General features: G+C 39.4%; 1 protein-coding gene across 11 annotated transcripts in view; it reads right to left on the bottom strand.

Moving 5' to 3' along the window:
* Positions 1 to 26,632, bottom strand: part of DAB1 (DAB adaptor protein 1) — a 393,755-nt gene that overhangs the window by 88,867 nt on the left and 278,256 nt on the right. For all 11 annotated transcript variants that reach the window (XM_079313508.1, XM_079313509.1, XM_079313503.1 and 8 more), the window contains one exon: positions 8,108 to 8,307. In XM_079313508.1, coding sequence (XP_079169634.1) covers positions 8,108 to 8,174 — 67 coding nt within the window. In that variant the 5' untranslated portion in view covers positions 8,175 to 8,307. The remainder of the gene's footprint in view (positions 1 to 8,107; positions 8,308 to 26,632) is intronic.

Here is a 26,632-nt window from a genome sequence, read left to right as displayed (position 1 = left end):
TATGGCCACTGAAACCACTGCCAGGAGGATCTGGGAGAGGAAAAATCCCCCCAAACCCTGTAGCCCACCAGATTCCAATGGAAGATGCTGCAAACACCATGGTGCCAATTTCTTTGGTTCCACTCCCAAGGACTTTTGTGTTGATGGAGCAACAGCTTGTTTCCTTTCCCTGCTTGCCCCATCACAAAGAGAGAGCACACATCATTCCCACCTCTACTTCAAACTTGATCTACTCGGAGCAAGGACAGGCAGCCAAATGACAATTCACCCTCCTCCTCCTGTTTTTAATGCAGTTTTGCAGCAATGAGTAATGCTGTCTCTGGGAAATGGAAGTGAAAGCTACTCTGTTCTTGTCAGAATAATAATGGATATTGTGTTGGCAACTATTCCCCTGCACTGCACAACTGCATAAATAAAAGGAATTGGGAAAAGCCAATACTGGAGTAAATAAAGGGGGTAAATTTGCCTGCTTGCAAATAAGTGATAACTGGGTTTGGTGTTACAGCCTGGACAGGATAAACACGGTGTCTAAATCAGATTTCAACCCCACTGATCCTCATCTGTGGGGAAAGGCTCTGGAGAGAGGCTCTGGCTGTTCAGGAAGCTCAAAGCAGAAACTTTTTAAGAGTGTGAGCATCTCCACACGAGGTTTTACAGCCAGAACTAGAAGAAAACAGCCTTTGGCATCTCTCAGGTTCAGTTCAATACTGGGGTATCTGCTCTGCCCCCACTACTGTTGCAAGCAGAAGGAAAGAAGCCAATGAACATTAAAGTACATCCCTTTCCTTTCCCTACAAAAACCCCCCACAAACACATTACTTAGTTAAGCAAACTAAATATTGTCACATATGCAAAACCAAACAAATGTAAAAGCAGAGAAATGCTCCTTTTCTGTCCTTTTGCCAACAACTAGCTATAATGCATAACAATGTTTAGATAAAAATAATACAAATAGGATGTCATTTCTGAGGGCATGCTTATCTCTAATTCATTTTCAAGAGAAATGTTACATTTCAGCACATTCACAGAATCACAGAATAATCTGAGTTGGAAGTCACAAGGAATATCCACTCTACCACTGGACAACCCAAATACATTTTATGTATGTAAAATATATTAACCTTATTCTGGAGGACCAATAACATCCATATTGACCCTATACACAGAATCAGGCATGAGGATCACAGCCACATCTTTCCTTTACTCCTGAGGAGCACAGTGAATGTCTGCCCTGACATATTTATCACAGGAAGTCTGAGCCTATTACTTGGCCAAATTCCCCACATATTTCTTCAAGCTTTTAAAAAGGAATATACCACAAGGCATGAATGAAGAGCTTACAATTTCTGTAACAGTATTTCAAAATGGCAGCAATTCTGTGGGTGAGTTTTGTTTAACCAGTGTTCTGTGACATTAAAGATTAAGAAGGCAATTATTTTTCAACTAAAGATTTTGTGACTAACATATATAATCTAAATAAACATTTCTAATTCAGACTGCTTAAACACACAAACCAAACCCTCCATTTGTCTTGTTACATTCCTCCAGAGTTTTTTCTTCACAAGCTGATTAGTGAAATTACTGTGATGTCAACACTGAGAGAGTGAAACGTGCTGGTTAAAGCACAAATAACAAACAGGATCCTTGGATTACACACCAAGCTCTGCCCTGATTTGTGCTGTAATCTTTGGAAAGTAATTGAGAGATCTGCACTGGCTTTTGATGCAAGGATCTAACTACCTTTGAAATCAATTTATATTTCCCTCATACATACACAGGTCAAGAAAGCTCATGATTTTCTATAAATTACATAAAATTATATAAGATTGGAGGAATTTTCCCTAGTAATATGAAAAAGTATACACTGCAATAATGCAGACACCAATGCTAAGTGTTACCTGTTCACTTCAGGGAAAATTAGTGAGCAATTTAATACAGGGATCAAGCTAATATTCCAAATTTACTAGCCTTTGATATCCCTTCAGCAAAATGGGAGCATTTATCAACACAGCTATTACCTCTAATCTGTAATATACAGAGAGCAACACTTTATTGCATTTTATGGTAAATTCTGCAAGTAATAATAATGTTGATGGAAAAAGCAAAATGTTTCAGAAAATTGCAAATGTTCAAATGCATGTAGTGCAACATGCTGACAGAAATGTTATTCATTAATATTTATTAGGTAAGAAAATATCTTTGCATGAAGAATGCTACAAAAACATTATCATCACCAACATACTTGTCCCTGTAGAATATTTCTCTGTGAGCCATATTAGGAAACTTCTACTAATCCAAACCTCTGGAGGTTTCTTAGCTACTAATCTGGATGAATTAGGTCACTCCTGCTCAGTTTTTCATTACATGATAGAATTTCCTTCCCTGAACTCTCTAAACAAAACTTCCCATTTGCAAAAGTTCTAACATGAATTTTGCAATTTTGCTGAGAGTCTTTTCAGTGACTGCAAGCAGAGAAAAAGTTTAGCTGAGAATGAATTGATTTGCCTGTTTAGAAGTTCTATCAGCCCCATTTTTTCAGTATTTCAATCAAATCTCAGAGGCAGTTTTAGAGCATAAAAGGATGAAGCCGGCAACAATGTACAGCACAAGCTGAACCAGACTCAACCTTAGTTTAGGCAGATTTCCCCCAGTTAAAAACAACAGTAAACATCTTATCTGCAACAAGAGACAACATCCATCACCCCCAAAGAATCCTTCAATTACCAGCCACAGACCCCCTTTGGTACGTGGTATTTAAACCAGAATTCATGAGCTCTCTAATTGATGATAGGTTATTGGATAACCCTTGTTAATTACAGCTACACAATGTCAAAATTAATGATTTTTCCCACCCCCTTTCAACTCGAGAATGAATTCATAACTTATATCAACTCACAAAAGACGTGCAATTAATATTGTCAGTAATCATTTCACGGAAGGGATTTGTTAAAGACAGGCATGTGGACACAATTAGTGTATCAATTAATGTTGCTGTTACTTGATCTATAAATTATTGAAAAACTCATAGCTACTGCAAGGAAACAAAGCAAATCCACTCCCAATCAATGCAAGAAGCTCCTCTGTTCATTACTCTTTAAATCAAATTTAAATTTTGCTGGATTCCATGAATCTTAGCTACACAATCAGAAAAATAAACCAACCTATACCAATGTGACATTTTGAAATGCCTCATTACAGTGATGATGCTTTAATTGTTGGTAGTTGATCACAAAGTTTTTTTTAAAAAAGTTAACATTCAAAAAGTAATTCACCAACACTCCAATAAGTTCACCAATAAATTCATAGCACTTATTAATCCAAACTGAGCTTCCAACCTGGAAATATAGCTGCAAAAACTGCACCAACATTTCTGTGTGTCAGCAAAATTGTAACTTTTATATCCATCAGAAGCCTGCATTCCACTCTCCAGTTTAGCAATGATTAGGGCAAAGACTGGATTCAAATGAGGTCTGAGAAGCCCAAAACAGGACTGGGGTAGATTAGGCACTTATGATGAAAACTGACAATGACAAAACATAACCTCATTTAAAGGCTTCCTATCCCCAAAGGCTTTTAAACTAACTAGGTAGCTCCTGTTTGATCTCAGTCTGACTAGAGTTTTGCTCCTGGGGATGCAAAGGTTTTCTTTTAGCTAGTTAGACAGACCCCAGCCTCTCATTAGTGCTTAAAACACCCAGGAAATAGATGTGACTCTGCCACAGGCCCAGTGCATGCTAACTGTCCTGCACTGCCTTCCTTTTAATCAGCAGCCAGCAGAGAGAAAATGGCACAATTAATGGCACTTTTTGCCATTGTGATCCCCAGAGGATCACTCAGCTCTCCCACCTCCACTGCCCTGGTGTAACTCTCACCTGGCATGAACCAGCTGCCCCTCCTGGAGCACGGTTTGGGCACCTGGGTGTCCATGCAGGTGACACAGAGCCCAGCTCGGGGCAGGAGAGCAGCTCCAGCTCAGCACAGCACGTCCCACCCTCTGCAAAGTGCCAGAGCTGCTGGCAGGCTGCAGCAATCCCTGCCTGGCACCCTGCCTGCCCTGCGAGCTGCTCCTGTGCCTCCTGCTTCCCACAGCTCTGGGAATCCATGGAGCAAGGGAACCTCACCCTGAGCATCATCCACCATCATGCTGACTGACAATGGGACCAAGCTCCTCTCTGGATTTGCTTCCATTTTTTACAAGTGCCTGTGGTTTTGAAAATTGACTCAGGAGTCTTATGATGGGAGATGCGATGAGAGATGGGATTGCTGAACAAGCCCTGAGCTTCAAATAGAAAAATTACAGAATTTAGGTGCAAGAGGAAAGATGAAATCACTAGAACAATTCCTTTAGGCCCACCCTAAGTAGACACATCTGCACTGAAATTTGGTAGCCTGACTCATTTCTTTACTGACCTTCCATTTCAATTTTTCTGTTCAGCTAATTTTGTAAGAAGGAATTTTCCCAGGCAGTTATCAGTGTGAATTTAACATCAATTCAACACATTTCCCCCAGAGAGGTTTTCTAAATCAATTTTAATTCTGATAGGCTCAAGTAAATGTTTTCAATTTGATTCAATAATCTATACACACTTATAACAAGGCTTTTCCCCCATGTACTACAAGACAAACATGGTTTATGTTTCTAACAACTCTGGCTAATAAAAAATTCTAATTTCCTATCCTGGATGATACAAATACACAATTTTTATTCAATTCTTAATGAACCAGATGACATAAACAAACAAAATAAAATCAGTATTTAAGAGCATTAGTTATATCATTAATTCTCTAAATGCTTCTTAAAGAACACATTACTTTTGGCAAACTCACCAAAAAAAAAAAAGAAATTGTATCACCAAAAGAAGTCCTCAAATTGAGCTTTCTAAATCTCCTGAGAATTTTTTATTTAAGAGAGCAACATAAAACCTCTCCAGGATATCCTTTAAAATGTGAGCAAGTTCTCAAAAAAGATAATTACAATGAAGTTACCAGCAGATATCAGCAAGAGTAGCATGAAGATTAGGGCTGGAGGTGGGGGATGGCAGAAATATCATCTCCTCTAATAACACCTAGTGCACTGTAAGCCTGTAAAATGGAATAAAGTGTGGGAAGGAGAGTTCTGGAGGTCAGGGTGAAACTCTGGTCCTCAAGGGATGAGGAGCTTTACAGCACAGGGAGGAAGAAGTGGCAATCTGGAGAGGAAGGGAGGTGCCTGGCTCATCTCTGTTCCCAGAACAGTATTTCCAGTTAAAATTCCAGCCTCTGCCAGGAGCAGGACCAGGAAGCATTTCTAGAGCCCACCCAACTCTGAATCCATCAGATCAACATGCACTGAATAAAAGGCAAAATTTGTTCCTGATTTTTAATAGAGAATTGTTCCAAAAGGAACTGCTTTGCATGTGACTACAGAAAGTTTTCTGTGTGTCCCCAACACACCAAAGAAATATTTGGTAAAATCTTTGCACAAGCATTGTCATTTGTCCCATTTCCACACAAATCAAATTATTTCCCTGTCACCCAAAAGTCAGCAGTTTGTGCAACACAGCCTAAAAGTACAGGAAATATGAAATCCTAAAGGAGCTTCAACTACACATTCCACCCTTCTGGCAGGGAGTTAGTCCATCCCAGCAGCAGGACTTTGCATTCACACTCACTAAGTATCATTAGACTCCTCCTGAGCTTTTTTCCTAACCTGTCCAGGTTATTAAATTGTTAACTAATGGCATCACAGTGGCTTTAACTCAAGGTAGGCACTATTACCACAAATGTACACATCACTGCTTTCCTTTTGGCCACTGGACATCAATAAAAGAGCTGCTCACATTTATCTGACACTTTATACTGTTTTATACCCATATACCTTACAAATCCTTGAAATTCAGCTTTTCTTAATTTCAACACTCCAAAAAAGAAACACTGCCTTACTGGATGTTTATGCAGATGAAGAGAACTTCATAGAAGATTTAGGCTTCCAGAAGTGCAACAAAACACTGGAAAAACAGCAGAGCTGAAATTCCTGTTTATACAGCAAAGACTTATTTCTTGGGAATATTCAGTCCCATTGCCTAATCAAACTCATTGATTAGCAACATTAGAAACTTCGTGTTAGCACTTGCTACCTGCCACTGCTCACAGTTAATGAACTTGGGAAAAAAAGGAAAAAAAAAAATCCCTGTTTTTCACGCGTCCATCACTCCCACTATACAGAGGAGGGCTCCTTTGTTGGAACACAGGCAAGTGCATACAACTCAATGACAAGTAAATGAGCACACCAAGTTTCTTTTGACTCTGGTTCTGTGGGGTTTGAATAGCAAACAGTGTGTGCATTGTGTACCTTGTCTGTGTGAAGCATTCACTGCTCCAGCCCTGGGAGGGCTGATGGGACTGCACAGACAGCACTCAGCCACAATAACCCTGGGGATGTGCCACTGCCACTCCCTGTCCCTTCCAGCTCTCCAGACACATCACTGCCACACAACGCATTTTATACTCCCCCTCAGCACTGAAGGTAATTATCAGAGTTTCCATTTGGGGGATTGAATCAGATTTTGGGCAGAGAAGTGTTCAGTTCTTGTGATTTATGGAAATGTTTTTACAAATTGGATGCTGAATACTTTATTAACATAAATGCCAAGGTCCTAAAAAGAGTTGTTTGCTGGTTTCAAAAGTTTCAGCCTCCAGCAGAAGAAATAACATAGGAGACACACATCAAAAAGATGTTATCCATATTGCAAAGAAATGACATTTTTTAATTTCCTGCCTGCCCCCAAAAGCTGAATGATCATACAACCAAACCACTTTAACTTTATTTGCCTTGAACATCTTAGATCACATTCTCATTTACATCAAAGTTCCCCTTTCCTTGCCTTTCCAAACTGCAGCTTTTTAATCTTAAATGAATCATTTTTGATTTGTGAGTGTAGGCCTAGAGCAGTCATAAGGTTTTAAACCATCTTCCTGAACAAACACTTGGAATTTTTTAATTGCTCTGTCTTCTACAAACTCTAGGATAAAGATTTCTGATACAAAAGCCAAAGGGAACACAAGGACTTAGTAAATGTTTTTGTAGAATTGCTGCAATAAATGGTATTGCTGCCCAGCAGTTCAAGTTAACTGTGAGTAAAATTTGCATTATACATATATAAGCAAAGATAATCTTTGTCTAAGAAAAGTGAAGAAAACCCCTCAGAAGTAAATGGCTAAATTACACGTCCACCAAAAAAACCAGAATTAAAAACTCCAGAGCTTACATGAAAGCTCAAATCTTGCTGTGCCAAGTATTAAAACTATTAAGTATGATTATTTTTTTGTTTTAATTTTTTATCTAAGGATTAATAAAAGAGTCATATTAAATATTATTTAAATCACAATTTCATGTGTAGGTTTAAAAAAAATAACCAGATATGGCTACACAGAACAACAAGAAGTACCACTAGAAAGTCAAAATCTTGGATTCCAAGTTCATCAGTATTTAAAACCATGAGCCATAAAAATACTAAAAACACTAAATACTAATACTAAAAATACTGTTTTTCTCTCTAAGGAGAAAAATACCTACTAAAAATCTTCAAGCAAGCACAAGCACCAAATTCATATAGTCCCATTTCTCACACTTATCATTCCAAAGAACTGCTCTACAGTCTGAGGGAAAATTATAAATACAAATATGAACTAATCCAACCATGCATTTCTCCGTAGCTTCTCCTTAATTTTGAGTTTTCTTCCTCTTCTTTTTTTATTTCCATATACCAGATTACAATTAATCTCTCCACCGATTGCTACTGAGTTCTCTAACTTCACAAAGTGTCAGTAAAATTTAAACTCCAGGAACAGAAAGTTCATTTGAGCTCTGGTTAGTTCAGAACAAAGCAGAAAAAAAGCCATTAGAATAAAATATGTTTATCAGCAGAGAAAAATAGAAGTGATCTTTAGTTGAGTAATTTTAAAAAATGTATTTATCTTCATGAACCATAAATAATAAAAAATATAACAAATCCCATTTTCACTGAGCACACAGATAACAGAAGAGCCACAGATGTGCCAAAGGTGGCTGATGTAGGAACAGATTAAAGTAAAAAACACACAGAAATAAAGAGAAATGAGTCACTACCTTTCTTTTTGGAGTCTTTCTTTGTGCTGGTTTTAACAGCCACTTGAAGTTCTGTCTCAGTTGACATCCTATATCCTTAGTCCTCTTCACACAGATCCAGGATCTCGGTCAGGCTCATTTAGAACGTCTCTCCAAGAGAATAATTTAGCCTTTCAGATACTATAACCCCAACAGTTCATCTCATTCGCTCCTTTCCAGTGCTGTTAAGGAAGGAAACAAAAACAAACAGTCATTTTCTGGGTTTAAAACATGGAAGGAAAACAAAAAAGCCAAACCATTGAAAGTTCTCCATCTACTGAGCCAATCCATGATTTTAGATGCTTAAACAGAGTTAGTTGTGACTACCTCAAACATCTGTATTTGAGGTGTTTTGGCATATCTGAGATGTCTTCTAGAGACATTGCTCAGGGTGTACAGAAGACCAGCAGCTGGAGGACAAAGACCACAATGCAGGAAGCAGCTGGAAATGTCACCAAAAGCAAAAAAAAATCTGCAAGGACTCAATTCTTAAATGCACCAACTCCATATTGCCAGTCAGTAAGTACAGATTCTTACTCCTCCAATTCTCTTTCAGTGCTTTCATTCTCTTACTTGAACAAAGACAAATGAAAAATGTATTGCTCATGCTGAGAATATCATACTTTGCCACTCCTCTTGCTTATGATGTTTCCAGTATAGAAGACTCTGTCTCCACGCAAACAAAGCAGTAATTTAAACACCCATCTAGTAATCTTTCTTGCAAAGATCTCTGAAAATAGTTAATTAAACCCATAGGATAGGGATAGGTGCAAAAAGATAACATTTAGGGAGAAAGCTACAGCTTTATATAACGTGGATTTGTTGGGGACAAAGATGCACCAGCTGTGAACCCACAGCAGGAACGTGCTGGAGCAGGATGAGGGAGGCAGGACTGGGGATCAAGGCAAAGAATACACAAAGAATAAACATCTAAGCAAGAAAAGAACCCATTGCTCCAATTCTCACTGCTGTCCTTCCTGCTTTGGGGGATGAGCCATTCACTTGAGGCAGTCTGTCAGGGCAGAGGGACCAGACTGTCCTGAAGCCATTTGTCAGGATGTTCCCACCAAATGCATCTCCTTACTGCCCCTTTCTTTTTGTGAGAAAGTTCTCATTATTAGCACAATTACAGAGAAGTCCATCTGGCCTGTCAGAACAGCTGCCCACTTATTAAATAAGCATTTAATAAAGATATTAACCCAGCCTATCAGCTGGTTAGATGGCCAGAGATTAACTGCAGTTAGAGTTGTTTACTAATGTCCCTTCTTTGTCATTTAAGAAAGTAACAGACTGCAAACACTGGAGTAATTTTGACACTTTAAATCACTTTTCACAGTAAAGGCTGTGAAGCCACCAGTACTTTCAAATCCAGGCTCTTTTAACATTTTAAAATGCTTCAGTAACATTACACTGCCATGCACCGTCTGAAGTGATTTAATATTGCTGAAGTGTGTCAGGGGCTTTCTTTAATAAGCTCTTCAAATCTGTCTGTGTATTATAGAATATTCAAAGATAGCTTTTCAAAATCTGCTGAACTGATTCTGAAATACAAAATTCGCTGTTCCCCCCTCTGTGGAATCTGAATAAGCGCCGCACAGCCAAAAAAAAAGTAGGAAAAAAATTAAGCAAGGCACAAATTGAAGTTGCAGTGCTTGCTGAATACACCTGCTTGGAGTACCAGACCTGAATAAACCAACAGCATCCTGATGAACCTTCTCAGCTGAGAGAAGAGTAGGAAAGGACAAAGCAAATGAAGGCTGGTCAGAGGGAAAAGGAGCTCCAGCTCCCAAAGTGAGGATCCAAGAGCTCTCTGGCCAGTCCATGCACAGGGAGATGCCTCTCCCCAAGCACAGCTGCTGGAACACCCCCACCCTCCTCACTCACGCTTCAAATCCCCCCACGAGCAGGGAGAGGAGCTCTGTGCACAACAGATGTCCCTCTCAACCCCCATCTCCCTCCCCTCCCCCTGCATGCAACCCAATTTAATAATATTTAGTTTTACAGCACAGTAGGGATGCATCAGCCTTTACAGCTCAATGGCACTTACTTAAAGCATCTCTCGAGTCACAGCTGGATTGACAGTTTATTTTTCGAGAATTTGGATTTATATTTACCTAAAGGTTAACTACATAACTCTACAAGGAGCACTAACATGAGCCACTTCACAAAAGGGAAATATTTATAATAGATCCACTTATTAAAAAAATAAATTAAAAACAAATACCAAATACCCCCGGGGTCCATAGTTAAGCAAGTTTTAATGTCTTAGAAGACCATTGTGGCTACAAAGCATGAGGAATGTCATCTCCTGTTGTCAGCTATTTCCAACAGGACAGCTGAAATAGTAGCATCAGAATGGCACTGAATATTTTAAAGTAACAACATATGACTGCTATCTCATTTGAAACTCCCCAGAAAAGCTATATCCCCTCGAGGCTATCCCACTGAGTAATATTTTTTAAAATAAATGCATGTCTGTTTTTGGACAGGTTCACATATTGATTTACTTTCAAACCTAATCAGGTCATACTCTCGCAGGCTCATAGATCCTTGAATAAAGTAATAGGTATCTTTGTAAAGGAGCACATAAACATCTGTCAGACACCAGCTATAGTTCAAACTGAATTTGCCACAGAGACAATTCCTCCAGAAGTGTAAGTCTTTATGTAAGCCACATTAGTAAACTTCCATGCACTGTCCATATTTCAGCCGTTTATTACCCAGATGAGAATGGCAGTCAATCTGCTCCTCACTGCAACAGCTTTCATTGTCTCCTCCAATCTAGGTCACTGCTGTTAAATACCACAGCCTCCCAACTGTGGGAAGTACTGCAGCATGTGTTTTATCAATGAGATGCTATTTGCTTTGATCAGTTCTGCCACATTTCTCTCCCTGCTCTAAAGACAAGATTTTGTTAGCTGTGCTTACAAAAAAAAAAAAAAAAATATATATTAAAAAAATCCATCATCTTACACATATCCAACCACTCTAACAATCTCCTTGTGTGCCTTGTTACTGCTCCAGCTATTGCAATGTTATGTGCATGCCTCAGCTTTTCCTAAAGAGGATTCTGAGCTCTTCGTTTTAACAAAATACTGACATTTTCTGTGGCCTTATTAAGTGGCTACAGCAGGAACACAATCAGCGCATTCTGGAATTAACTGGCTCTTAATTCCAGGAGAAGTTCTTAATCCTGCGTTCTCTATTACTCCTATGCCAGCACAAAAAAAGCCTTAGCAAAGAAATATTTCTGTGAATTCACTTTGCAGTGAGGATTAACACAGGTTGGACCCTTTATGCACGGGGAAATCAGTCCCAAGCTCCACTCGCCTCCCCCACATGCCTGTGAAACAAATATTTCTGTCACATCATTTGTCTTTTCAATCACACTTCAGTGAGCTCATGTAGGGGTTATTAGGAGACTTCCCCTGGCCCAAGTTATGAAGGAGGTCAGACAAGATGATCATAATACTTCCCCTCTGGCTTTCAAATACATGAATTAATTAATTTTTTTTCAAAACTTCAAAACTTAAGAAGTTCCCTCCCCTGAAACCAGTTTCCATCTGCTTATATAAAAGAAAAGCAGTCTTAGAAAGGATTTGTAACTAAGCCCTGGCATTCCCTAGGTATTTAAGTTCTCCAGAGCCCCAAAGTGGGATTTGACAAGAGGATGGTACCTCCCAAACACTGGTTTGACAAAACAAAAGCCTTGCTCCCATCCTTAGCTCTTGCTTTTTATGCTTCTGGAGTCTTGCAATTAAATTTTTCTCCTCCAAAGAGCCCTACATAATCACTTTGATGCCCGTGGTTTTACGAGTGTTAAACAAAGCCCAAACATACTAAAAGGGTAAAAGATACGTGAAAATAGAAGTGAAAAGTGCTGTGATCCTGGAAAACTATAACCAGATCAAGTGTAGGGGTCTGCCATCCAGGGAGAAAATGTAACTCATCCACTTCCCAGCTGCCCTCCAAGCCTAACACAGAGAGCAGCAGTGGGACCACACACAAATAAATAAACAGTGGAAAACCCATCCCTGCCACCAATGCTCTTTGTACCCTCCAGGGAGAGGGGCCAGGAAATCCTCTGGTGCTGCTCACACTGTTTTGTACTCATCAGCTCATTTCCCCAATGGTCAGGGGAACATCAGAGGATTCATCTGTCACAGCAGGCACTGCACTAATTCTGAACAGGAACCCAAGGGACTGATCCAAAACCCACTGATACACTGCAGTTAACAAGGGCTGCAAGGAAGAACCAGAAAAGGAGGAGGCTGAGGTAAAAGAGAGCTTAAGACTCTGACAGAGAGGAGAAAATGAGGAGGAAACAAAAGCAAACAGGAGAGGTGTTGGTGACACTTCATTACAGCAAATTCTGTGAAGTGTTTAGCAGGAAAATCTAAGCCAGACCATGCACTGAAATTCTGGCTGCCCTGGCACAGAAACAACCTCTGCTGGATTGGTCACAGGTCTGTCCCTCTCCTCCAGTTTTGCCATTTGCCCCCAGAATAGCAGAATGCACTGTCTCCAGTGAAGCCAAAGGACTCTTTCACAGCACTCTATGCCAAGCTCTGCCTTTTCCTGCCATTTCTCTACTGGTATTTCTGCAGCCTGTAAAGGTGAAAGGAATTTTACTCTTCATGTGCACCAACTGAGATACTACACAAATATTTACTCCCCTACAAACCCTCCCCTGGAAACCAGCACCCTTCCTCTCCCACTCACTCCCTAAATTGTACAACTTATTAAGACTCTCAGCTGCCTCCAGATCATATATTTAGTTTTGTTTGCTCTAAAATGAGCATGTACTTACCTCCACTCCTGATTTTCTATATATTATGATAAGGAAGGAGTTTATGTCCTTTATTCAGCCTTTTGTACTATGTCTGTAGTGTCTTCCAGAACAACACTTCCCAAATAACCCTTTTTAATTCTTCCAATATCAGAAAACAACTCAGTACTCAAACCACAGCATTTAATTTCCTTTTATATTTAGTTGCTGTAGTTGACTGCATTCATAAAATATTTCTCTTATCTCCTGAAAACAAGAAGCTCTTTTTTAAACAAAATCCTAAATGTAACTTAGGCTAATAAAACATTTTGTTGAGTTTATTGTGGTTTAAATTATGCTTCATTTTGCTGTCTCTAGGGCATCTTTTAGGCATGTTACCCAGTTCCTCAGCACCACTGGAAGAGCATCTTGGCATAAAACTGACCTATACAATATTTCTAAAGTAAGATTTTTATTAGTATTCCAATGGTGGCAGGAATAATTACTGAAATTCCTCCTGGAAATCACTCCATGTCGTGGTGAATACTGCACTCCACTCCACCAATTATTCACCAGAAGTGCTGTGAATTTTCTACTCACAGAAAATGCTGACCGGATTAAAAAGAAGCTTTTCAAAGGAATGAATTGATTTCATCAACATTTTTAATGGCAAATTACTAACATTTCATTTTAATATTCCAGTTTCTATTTTATATTATACAGGGCAGCATTCATGCAACAAAGGCAAAATAGAAGACATGGACTTGCTTTAAAGGATTTTTGAAATAGTAAAGGAATGGCATTTGAATTCAGGGAAAACTACATTTCCTCTGCCCATGGAGCAGGAAATGCAATTCCAGCCCAGAGAGCTGAAAACCAGGAACAATCCCAGTGTGCTGGGGAAGCAGATACAGCACTCATTGTTCCTTTAAGTTCACTTTCTGACTCAAAACTCCATTCAAAATGCTTTTGTAAGCTTTAGCAGGGTATCACATCAAAAAGGAGCAGGCTTAAAAACTCCACATCATTCCTTTGGTACCACATTAGCAGATAACAGAGGAAATAATTCAGATGAGACTGGAGATTGCTCAGTGAAATTACCTTATTGCTTTTCCCCTATGAATTGCATTACTCCAAAACTCCACTACTCCCAGATTCCCACACTGCTGACCCTGGAGCAGAAAAAGAGAAGGAATTTCTGATAAGGCTGTGCAAGAACAAAAAGAAACCAAAGTCACAAGTACTTCAAGCACAGGCACAGCATGGCTGTGACCTGAGCCCCACCAGCAGAAACTGCCTCACCTCCACTGCAGTCAATGAAGTCACACCAGCACAAAATCAATAGTGCTGCATTTGACTCCTGTTGGCACAACTCCATTGATTTTAATGGAGTTGCAGTTACACCAATTTTATGCTGGTGTATCTGCATTAGTGTCAGAGAAGTCAGGCTGGTGTGACTGATGTAAACAACAGGAGAACCAACCCCTCTATGGCTAAAATCCAGCATTGTTAACTCCAAAGCCAGGAGAAAATGCAGATCTGTACATTACCACAGCGAGGCCTTTGGAGTTTATTTCTCCAAAACAGAAGAACTGCTCTTTCCTGATCCTCTCAACACCAAAGAAACACAGACTAAGAAGGCAAAGAGGACAAAGTACACAGTTGGGATCACAGTATCCTGTAATTAGAGCTGTTAAATGATTACTAAAGTGCAGTGGTGCAATCATCACACTGAGGGAAAGGGAGAAATGTGCAGTCAGGAGCATCACCAGGGAGAAGGTAAAAGCAATGTCAGACTCCATGTTTCACATTGAAATGCAAATTCCTCACAATCAGAATCTGTCTGTTAATTGGAAGAAAAGGTTATGGAATTAAACATTTTGCATCCTGGACAGCTCAGCAAGTTTTGAAGTGGCACAGTAAGTTGAAGGAATCTTGTTCATCTCCTGTCCTTCATAGAAACATCTTGATTCAGCTCTGGTTTTTGTTTAATTTCAGGATCATTTTCTTAATATTTCAAGTCAGACTGAACTGGAACTCACCTTCTCATTCATTTTAAATAAAATACCAGCACTATACCTAATCTAAGCTATACTTTGAAATCTGAAGTAAAGTTTAGAGTAATGCCTTACATTGACCTTTTTAAAGGATGTGAATTTTGCACCAACTTTTCCAGGTCCCTTTGAGATTTGCTCAGCCACAAGAGTTGACCTGTACATTGTGCCCTTCCATTCTCTAAAGCTTCCTGACACTACAGCAAAGCAAAGCAAAACCTCCTAATGCCAACAATAACAAAAAGCCCCTTTGCCAGGGTCTTTATTCACTCTATTTTTCAACACTAAGCTCCTGTTCTTTTGACTGTTAAGTATTAGGAAAACTGATCAAAGGAATTCACCCTGCTGGAAATGGACTTTTGCTTTATTACACCAAACTCAACCACCTGACTCCTACCAAAGGTCACTGTCTAGCATAGCAAAGGGAAAAAGCAAGAAGCTTCTGGGGCTGTAAGGATGTATTCACACAAACAGACAATAATAACTTCTACATTTGTGTTCACATCTGACAAATATCAACATTTTCAACTGCCAAGTGATCTAAGTGTGGCCTTCCAGCACCTGAAGGGAATCTATAAGAAAGATGGAGAGAGACTTTTCACAAGGACATGTAGTGACAGGACAAGGGGGACCAGCTTCACATTGACAGAGAAGGTTTGGAGCAGAGATTAGGAAGAAATTCTCTCATGTGAGGGTGGGAGATGGCCCAGAGAAGCTGTGGCTGCCCCATCCCTGGGATTGTCCATGGTCAGGCTGGGCAGGGCTTGGAGCAGCCTGGGATAGTGGGAGGTGTCCTTGCCCATGGTAAAGGGGTTGAAATTCAGCTTTAAGGTCCCTTCCAAACCAGGCCATTCTGTGATTCTCTGATTTAGCTGCAGCATTACTTTTGACCATTCCATCTGAATATTTCAGTCTTCAAACCACTCCTGAAGGCAATCCCACAGAACTGCTGGGATGAACAGCAGGCTGGCTCCTGCATGATACCAAACAGAAGTATTTGAGGACAGCTACTAGATTTTACTGGAGAAACTTCAAATAAATAATTTTCTTGGAATCCCTTATCTGTTCTCATCTCATTTGTATCTGATTAGGTTACTCACTATTCCACAAATGCTTTCTATTAGCAGGAGTATTAACCAGTTTCAAAGGGAGGAAACATCTTCCCTAAGAAATTTACATGCATTTTCTGGTTTGAGATAAGATTCAACAGCATTTCTGAATAATGACAGTGCTCTTCCCACAACTGGAAAATATACTAAAAGATAAAACAAAGTCATAACAGTGTCTAACCCTTGAAACTGTGTGGGCCAGGTGTTGTTTGCTGTATCATAATTCCATACAGGGTCTCCACTGTTGCATAACCAGGTGTGCATGACCACCTCACACCCTAAAGGATCAAAACCCAGGTGATCAGGTTAGGGATCCTGCAAAAGGAATCACTTCCAGGAAAAGAAAAATTAAACCACTGCCAGCCTAACATGTCGAGGGGAGGGGGGGAAAAGTGTTTGATTATTCAGATGGGGAACTCTTAAGCAGTTAAATGAGTACAAGGATCTGCATGAGTGGAAACACATCAGAAAACAATGCTTATTTTCCAAGTATTTTTTAAAATCACCAAGCAGCATGCAGTGAGGAACCATTCACCTTCTACTGTCATGCTACAGTTTATTCTCTCTTGGAAGCAATTACAGGACAAATGCCAAGCTACAGAAGGTATTTTTCCAGCAGCAGCATCTGGCTTCTTGGCAGACTCCTCAGGCAATTTTATTGGAAGCTTTAGAGATGCTGTTGGGTCAGTCCTGGTTATATTGCTTTGGAATTGTCTGGCAGATTCTTCTTCCTAGATGTCATAATCCTTCTGATTTACCTTGAAGGAATTAGCACACTTTTATCCATTTCAAAAACAGCTGACCTGCAGGGCATTTTGGGGCTGCCTACAGAGACACAGTAAAAGTCACTGGTATAAATCTGTGTGCCTTTGAACCAGCAGAATTTCAGCACCCAGTGCCTGATGCATCATCAAGCAAACAAGGAAGCCATGCAAACATTCTCTGTTACCAGTAAATTGACTGCATTCTTTATGATTAAAGGAAAAAAAACCCAAGATACATTAAAGATTAACTATTTTAAAAAAGGTAGGAATCAGCTCCATCCAACTCTTCCATAAAGGGCAAGAGGAAGGGAAGACAGAGCTGTCCTTTGCTCTCCCCTTATCCATCCCTTCCCCCTCGCCAGCCCCAGCTAAGATCTGCATTATTCTGCAGCTGTGATCATGATTAATCCTCATCCAGAAGGATGAAAGACAGGATGCTGGTTTTGCCCGCCCTCTCTGCCTACCAAGAAAATCAAGTCCACAACAGAAAGGCTGTCTGTCAGTCTGGGGGTGTCCTCTGGAATTCACACAGAGAAAAGAGACAGAATGCCATATAAAGCCAATTTATAGTCCATAACACAGGTGGGACCTTCCTACTTTTGTGCAATCATTTACATTAAATATACTTCTTAATTTAAAGAGAAAAGAAAAAAAATCAGATGTGTTCATTACTATTGCTTGCTTTTTTTTAATGCATTCCCAGATATGCTTGGATGTTTTTTTTTTTTTTTTCTTTCAGAGAGGTTTCAGAAACTCCTATAAAAATCTTTTTCAGGTTATTTTCTAGGAAAAAAGAGTCCTAATGCCCAAAGGTAAATACTAAAGGAGCAAGTAATGTACTCTATAATTTAATAAAGGGCTACAGATCTTGGATTTTCAGTGACAGGAGTATTCACTGAGCAGCATAAGAGCAGACTGACAGCAGTAAGATACACATATCCAGGTCAGACAAAAAGCCAAACAGAGCTCTGTCATCAGCCCAGTGCAAATAAATCCAACCAGACACAGACTTCAGACTTGGCTAATGTGAATTGACTAATATAATTCCATTTCATGCAGGGAAAAACATATTCTGATTGTGAGCCAGTAGTGCTCACAAGTTCTAAATTTAGATATCAGGGCCAGGTGAACCTTCAAGTGAACTCATCTGAATGTTATCCATATCAAAGATTTGTCCCTTCCAGAAATTACCTTCCCAGATTTAAACCAAGTATTGACTCTCATTACTGCCTGCACCTCTTGGACATCCCTATTCATTAATTAAAATTTCTGCAGAATCACAGTACTCAAGGCAGCTTGGGCTTTAAAATGCTGTGCTGTGGCACATACTGAAAAAAATCAATTATTTAGGCTCCAGTACATGAACAGAAGTTACTGGCACAGTAGAAATCAAACCACATTTTAGGGGAGATGTAGCACAGACTCCCTTGTTTACCAGCTGGTTCCTGTGAAGTGCAGAGCAGTCTCCACGATCAGGTGAACATTTGGATACACACTGAAATCTGAATTTCCAGTGATGCCCTAGATTTCACTGACTATACAAAGGAGATGAAAGCTGCACACAGACACAAACAGAAGGTTTCCTAGATGTAGCAAAGATCTAAAATATTTTCATGAATTGCCTTTGATTCTACAGTCTCAACAAAGCCTGTAAATTGAGATAGTGAACAGGAGTAACCATCAAATGGGTGCACTTCAGTGCAGCAAAGAAAATCAATTAAAAACAGAAGTAAAATGCTGCTCTCCCTTGTACACTGCTCTCCTGAAACACCTGGCACACTTAAGGCAATGTTATATCCAAGGGTAATACACCCTGATCTGAAATAAAGTCCTTGCTGTAATGGGAAACAATTGTTTCACCAGGCCAGTTTAAAGCCAAAAGGTGAAGAATTCCAAATCCAATTAAAGCGAGAGGGAATTCAGGAATGCAGAATTTAATTACTGCACTTGGAAGGCAGCCAGGACCACTGGGTTAAGCACCCATGCCCTGGTGAAAGGGCCAGGGGAACTCAAAGGAATTCCAGTGGTCTGGCCCCTGGCTCCTTTCTCCTCCTCCTTGGCAGCCACTGCCCTGTAGCTGAGCCCCAGGGAAGAAGCAGCTCCTGAATTCCAGCCTTTCCAGCAGCTCCTGCCTCCCAAAGCCCAGCATCAGGCAGGCCTGGCCTTGCCCAGCCTGTGAGACCAGGCAGGCTCTCAGCACATGGTGAGGATGCAGATGATGCCCAGTCAAAGCCATTCAGATAAATACACCTTCAATGAAGTTATTGCCTATGCACCACTTTAACATTTTGGTTTGGTTTGGGCTTTTTTTTCAGATCAACAGACTAAATAGCAGGCACTAATAATGTTAGTTTTGGAAGGAGTGTGATGTTTGTGTTACCCACTCAAGTTAATTAATGGAAATAATGACAGAGTTACAAAATCAGGGATGATTAAGAACTTGAAGACCATCTACCCATTTCTCTGCCAGGGAGGATTTTTCTTAGCAGCACGTTAATTCTGCTCTTCAGCAAACCTTTCCAAATCACAGGAGCAGCAAGAGTCCCATCAGAGGTGTTCACACTTTCAGGCTGATTCAGAGGAAGAAGTAAAACCTGGGAATAAAAGTCCCACCAATTCCCTATCATTATTGTGAGTCAACTGCTCAGAGATTATCTTGAGCAATTACTCTCATCCCTTACTGCACACACATTCCAAATACCTGTAATCCTCACTCTGTCAGTGCTAAACCAATCCATCCCCTTCAGTAAGATCTAATGGTAAAATCACATTCCACTGGGTTTATATCCCACACTATTACAGTCTCCATTATTAAATATTGCTTATTAGTTTGTACTTACAAAGTCAGGGAGATGTGATTTTACTGCTTGCAAATCATCCTTACGTGGGTCTTATGCTGCACTTACACTTCACTCTCCTCTTCCAGATAAGCTTTTTGCTTTCTGCATATTTAAATAATAACTCTAATTATCCCTACTTGATTGCCCTTCTCTTGCAAAGCCTTTCCACAGGATCATCTGCAGTGAATTCTTCATCCTACTTAGATTTTAAGAAGCCTAAGATACATTTTATTCTTTAATTCTAGTAAGAGCATAGAGCTGTTTCTTTTTTTAAAAAGATGCATAGTGGGTTTCTTCTTCAGATATATTTTTATCAAAACCACAGCAAGAATAATGATTATTATTACACTGGGAAGAGTCACATGACAGAACAGTGCCTAGCATTACAGCAAATTAAAAATTTAGAAAAGGAAAAAAACCCAACCAATCAACCAAAAAAAGACTACTGACATGGTATCACAGTGGCAAAGAAAAGTTCACTTAATTTCCTGAAAATATTGCTTCTTTTGTAAACAACGCTTAGGAAAGTTTTCTAGATTTATTTCATATCACAGTCACAGAAAACACTTTATACTTGCAACTCACATGTCCACAGAAGCTGCAGGCACCTACACAGGAGCTGAAATTAATGGTACTTAATGCATTAGCTCAGGTAGTCCAACCAAAGAAATGCACGTTACAGTAGCTCAAAACATGCCCCTAAAATGTGAGTCAAAACTAGAGCTTCTTCCACAAAATTTATTAATCTTTCTGGCCATTTTTAAAGAGATTTGGTCACTGATGATGCTTAGTTTAATTACAGTGATGTCTGGTAATACCATGTGTTAAAGTTGTGTGGTATTTCCCTTTATGAGTTCCGGTTTTAGCTCCTGATAACTTTGGTAAAGTGAAGAGCCAGGGCTGGCATCTTGCACAACACAAGCAGGAGCAAGGAAACACAGAGTTCACCCTCCAGGAGCCTGTCCTGCTGCCCCAAGGCATGAGATCATCTCCTCCTCCTCCTGCCCTGCTCACCTGGCACTGATCACAGACAGTGAACACAGCCCTGACCCTCCAGCACAGACTGTCTGCTCCTAAAGATGTCACAGGAAGAGAGAAGTCACTCTGTGACTGTTCACACAACTTTCCATTCACCTGGACAATGATTAATTAAGCATCTCTTTACTGATGTGCTTGGTTCTGGAACAGTAATTTCCTTTTTTTTTTTTTTTTTTTTTTTTTTTTTTTTTTGTGTATGTGTGTGAGTAATTCCATGCAGGATAAAGCAGCAGCACAGGTGTTCAAGAACCACACTGCAGCACCTTCCAGAATTCAGCTCACAAGCTGCATTCCTTCAACACCTACTCCTGCAAGAGTTTCAACAGGAATATGGGATTTGGGTCTGGCAGCAGCGACTCTCTTCCAAACATGAAAAGCAGGATGTTCAACTCTAGCTGTGATTTTCAGGTCTCTGTATCAAAGGGTGTCAGAAAGTGCTTGGAAAGACAAAACACAGTCCTGAGCTGTGAATGCTCAGAGCATTCACTGCTTTATTAAACACTACATTATTGAGCACTGTTCTAGTAAATAAAAGCAACCAACCACACAGAGACTTCGTGGTGCATCTTTAAACCAAAGACTTCCCTTTGGGAAATGTGACATTGAACAAGAAAATAAATCTTTGTCTCATCTCCTCTGGTCCTGGACTGAAGTCAGGAAGGACAACCACATTATCAGCAATCACAGGTGAGAAAACCCAGCATTCAGCAGCACAGTAACCTTCTAGCACTCTATTCAAAAATATTCAGAATATTATTGGAGAATAATTCTGTCTGAAGCTCAGTAAGTAAGTCCCAGATTTTTTATATTAAGTAATTTCATTCTAATTTTAGCCATTAAAGAACATTTGGATTAACAGATTGAAAAAAAGTTCATTCACAGCTTTAAATATACATATATATGACTGCTACAAACTCTCTCCCCTGCTGCCCATAAAACTAACAAAATCAATTACAAAATTACATTTACATAGTCCTGAAAATATTTTAAAATCATCATTAACATGTGTGATTTTGTCTTATTTTACCTATGAGCCCAAAATTGTATCCTGAATGCCATTTCTATAGAAATTGAGTACCAAGTATCACCAAGTTGCATTTTTACTGTCTATTTAAAAATACCCTGGCAGCACTCAGGCAAATTAAATTTAAAATTAAACTTCAAGCCTTTGCATGCCACCATAATATTTCAGGCAACAATTTCAAGAAAGGGAAAGCAGAAAACAGACTGTGCATATACAATAGTTCAAAATAGATTTCTCATGTCAAATGGCACAGTTTTTCCTTTCTTTTTCCATTAAAGAGTTATTTCAAATCTTCTGCTGAATACATTTACATGCCTAATGAAACCTCCTCAGTGATTCTTCCTGAATTACTCTATATGCTTTAACACTGCATACACTAATAGTGTACACATACATACAAATGGACACATAAATGCATGCATTCATGCACACAATATTCATGCAAAAAGAATTAATGGAATTTTTTGACTGGATGCTACCCCCTGTAAATATGTTAAACGTGAACAGTGCTCATGGCTGGGTTCATTAACTAAAAATGCTGCTGTTGTCTGCACAATTCACGTTGCTCATGTGAGAAGGGATGACATGTAAAATGCTAATTTACAGGCTCAGTTCTTTTCAATTTACCATCAGGGCTCTCTCCATGAGGAAAATCAGGGGTCACTCACTGCAATTCTCAGGGAATAACTTGGGCTGAGACCTCACTCAGCACCTGGAGATAAAACTCTGCAGGGAGCCTTCTCCAAGAAAAAGTGGGGAGAAAAGAAAAAAAGGAATCTTCTGAATGAGTTCCAAACACATTTTCTGACATGGTCTCATGAAAAAATAATATCCCAAAAGCCACAGTCCACTGACAGGCAAACATCCCATCTTCCAAGGGAAGAGTCATTACATTTTAGACTAGCAGCTGATATTGCAGGTAACTCTTCTCACCACTTCAGCTGTTCATCACCTATTTCTCCTCCAATTTTTTTCCACATCTCCCTGTCTCTTGAGCACCTGCAGCCTGGGAGACCTGCTCACATCCCATCTGAAAATTACTCTGAACACACAGAACCAAGCATGGAACTTCACTTTATCAATTAAGTTTGAACCCCATGTCCCCATTATGGGTCGATGCAGCATTTGATGAACAGATACAATTAAGAGAAGAATTTCAAAACCCCATTATTTTCCCAACCTCCAGCAGCAATAGTGCCACCATTCCCTGAAACATTCCAAAATTTCACTCCACCACACCTGTACCTCTTCTACAAATGCCTTTGACATCCAACTACTTCAAAGCCCACAAATGGTAACTTGCTGCTTAACAATTAACAAATACTTAAGCAATTGATGTGTTTACTATTTCTGACCAGGGTCATCAGTGGTTTTGTTTCCCTTTCCTGGATGCACCTCCGTGCTGTATTTAACTTTCCACAGGGTCTCACCACCTCCCTGCCCCTTGGTGTACAAACTATTTCAGTTTCAAAGCTTTTCTACACAGGGCAAGTTTTCAGCAGGACTTTGAAGCCTTTAAATTCTCTCCTGTAACCTCTGTGTTAGTTTATCAGATCAGTCATTAAGGCTGAGCACTTTGAGGCTGATGGGTTTATCTAGGCTAGCCCAACTCCAGCTAATTGCATTCAATTTGACATTCTCCAAGCACTGACAGTCCTCATTCAAGCCGAGTGTGAAAGTTTTTAAATTAGCTTTCACAGTTTGATTCACAGACAGCAAATGCAAAATGGCACAGGATTAATTTTTTTTCCCCAACAACACAGTGTAACAAAATAGCCCAAAGGCTATTTTAGTTCATTTGCTTTAACTATTAGGGAAGATTCACAGCACAATGTTCCAACAGAGACAAAAGCTCCAGAGGACTTTCAGAGCTCAGTATTGCCCCCATTAATTAAAGTACCATACGTTTGTGCAGCCTTTCCACTTTGTCACTGGATGTTAAAATGAAGTCTAGGCCATTTAAGACAAGCCACAGCCATTACTGCTTAAAACATGAACATATCAATATATTCTTTCCAATTTTATTACAGATCACATTTTTAATACCTAATAAAGGATGGCATTGAACTTAAGATGGGCTATAGGGAAACCCATATTTTCTTGGGGAAGACAAATCCTGGTTTCCCGTGTCATCTGACAATGTGCCTTTTGATCAGTCTGCCTTCATTTGGCAGACACAAGTTAAAAAGAAAACCAGAATATTGAATTACTTATTGCAAAAGTGATTTGGTCACTCCCAGCAAAGAGTGGCAGAGTAGGATGGAAATTCAGCTTTCTTGGCACTCTTTATTATTAGGTGTATCAAAAATATTCATTTTAGGCAAACCATCATAAAATACTCTACACTCAGTATTTAGGACAAAAATATTTCTCCAGTTTCAGAGGAAAATTAAAATCTCCACTGACAGTTTAGTTTAACTAGCCACAGCACATATCAGACTATTTTGCATAAGGTCCAAAATTAATAAACAAACTTTAATTCAAATTCGTTCTAATACTCTAATAACTAATAATTCCAATATAATTCAATAACTGTATCAATAGTGGCAACTCACACTACAGGTGGGGAACTATCTTAAGGCACAAAAATTATTTATAGTGAAATCTAAAAGCAAATATTTGCATGCACAGAGAGATTCCAGCTTCATCCTCCACACTCCAGGTATTTACAGCAGAAGATACATAGGTCACATCTGACAAACTGTAAGGTCAAAGGCACATCTGTAAATGTCAAAATGTTAGTCACTGTGTTGGATGTAATTCAGGTACCTCTTGCCAAGATTCAGAGTAGGTAATCTCAAATATCAACCCAGCTTTATGAGTATTTTCTGTTAAAAAGTTACCCACTTGCATTATAGTGAATGTAAATAGGAGTAAGAAGCCTTTTTTTTCCCAAGCAAAGGTAGTGAGGAAATGCAAAAAAAAAAAATATGTGGACAAGAGCAGGCTGTGAAAAGTTGAGCCCTGACAGTGCTGGGCAGGCTTGGACAGTGTCCTTGGATTCAGAGCTGGCACAGTTGGCACACCAGCACCATTCCTGCTGCCTGGATTAAAGTGCATTTGGATACAGCACAAAGGGCAGAACTGCAGCTCTCCATGGTGATAGAGAGCAATTTGGATATGCCTTTAGAGTCATTTCATGAAATCTCCTCTGATGTAATGAAATGAAAGATGAAATTCGCTGGATTAAACAGATCAGAAAAATCTAAGTTAACACTGACAAAATACAGAACTGAAAAATGTTATTATTTTAAAAAATAAAACTACTTTCCTTATGCCTTTGGACCATTAGATCTTGTGAGTAGCTAAAGACAATATAAATATTACACAACAATGAAGCTTTACACTCTTTTAGATAAAACACAGCTCACCATAAATCAGACCTCAGAATCACTGAACAGCACATTCACACCCATGTTTGTGAATATTTGTGCCTAAGAAACTTTGAATTCTATCCAGCTGCAAATGCCCAGTACAACTGATCAATGCTGATCATGAAAGTCTCCCAGAGTATTCTGTTTCTAAAACAAAGTAAGATTGGGAAAAATTCCATTTTTGGTAGAGGTGAGTTTTCAATGGATTACTGGAGATTCCAGAGAAGGGACTGAGCATTCTCAAGCATCTGCTAAATAAAGTTTTTCCCTCCAGCACAGACATTAGCATTACCTGGAGGCAAAGACATTGATTTTCAGCATAATCTTGGCTATTCTTTGAAGATCTTAGTGGATAAAACCAATTCCTGATAATAAAGACTAAGGGCCAAAGCAACTTGTATAAAAGCCATTACTTAGTTGACTAAAGGCAGCAAGCACAATATACTGCACATTTCCAGACAAACCTCATCTGTTTTGACATTTTTATACTTATTATACTAATTTTATACTTGGATTCTTAAGCTCTTGAGACATTTGGTTTTTTCTTTCCTCTGGGCATAGTAAGAAAGAGACCTGATAGGGACCAGCAGAGACCTTGTTTTGACAAGTATTTCTGCAGAAAAAAAAATGGACACGTGCATTCAGATCTATCTTCAGACAGCCAAAATGGCTTCTAGAATTTTAAACTTTCTATTAAGTGAATTTAAACTGCAATCCACAGATAAAATACTGCCTTTGAGTTACACAACCACTGCCAAAAATAATTATAGTAACTATAATTTCCCTCAAATAATAAGGGAAAATTCTAGAACCATCAGGTGTGTTTAACAAAGAGGGAGCACTGCTGAAGATGAGGAAGGTCAGATATGAGGAGATGCTACAAGAGCAGCTGTTCTCAGAGTGCCTGAAATTAACAGCTGGAAGACAATTGTTGGGGATTCCTACAAAACGTGTCAACCTAAAAACATTCCCATGTAAAAGTGCTAATGACAAACAAAACATCTTCTTTTAAATGCATTTTATCTCAAAATAACAGGACACTGATACTTAGGATTATTTTTTTCCCCTGCTGAACTCAAGTTCTGAAAAAAGCACAGCCCACATCCTTTGTGACACTGCTTTTCTCCATTTCCAATGGAAAGCTCAGTTTTGGCCTCACTGGGACACAATTCCTTGAAATAATAGAGTTTACTGCTGGGGGTGGGCACTATTTTATTTTCTTGCATTTGGCAGGAGTTGACTTCACTAAAAGCTATCAAGGGCTGGTTTTAGCCTGAAGTTACCTAACAATGCTCAACTAAACCAGTTTATTACCAAACAATACCCTTTGCATTTAGCTGTCCTAGTGCAAAATAAAGCCAATGTTCAAGTGGCAAATCCTCAAAATGAATGAACATGCTGAGTTTCAGAAATGTTTGATTTCTTTCATGGCAGTACCAAGCTATTTCTGTTTTCTCACTCAGTTCAGTGCCAGTTTATTTTGATGGCTCTGAAAGGATCACCAGGTAGAAACCCTTCAGCTCTGCTTTGAATTAC

Source organism: Erithacus rubecula, assembly GCF_903797595.1.
Source record: "Erithacus rubecula genome assembly, chromosome: 10".
Taxonomy (NCBI): Eukaryota; Metazoa; Chordata; class Aves; order Passeriformes; family Muscicapidae; genus Erithacus; species Erithacus rubecula.
This window is presented reverse-complemented; position numbering and strand designations above follow the sequence as displayed.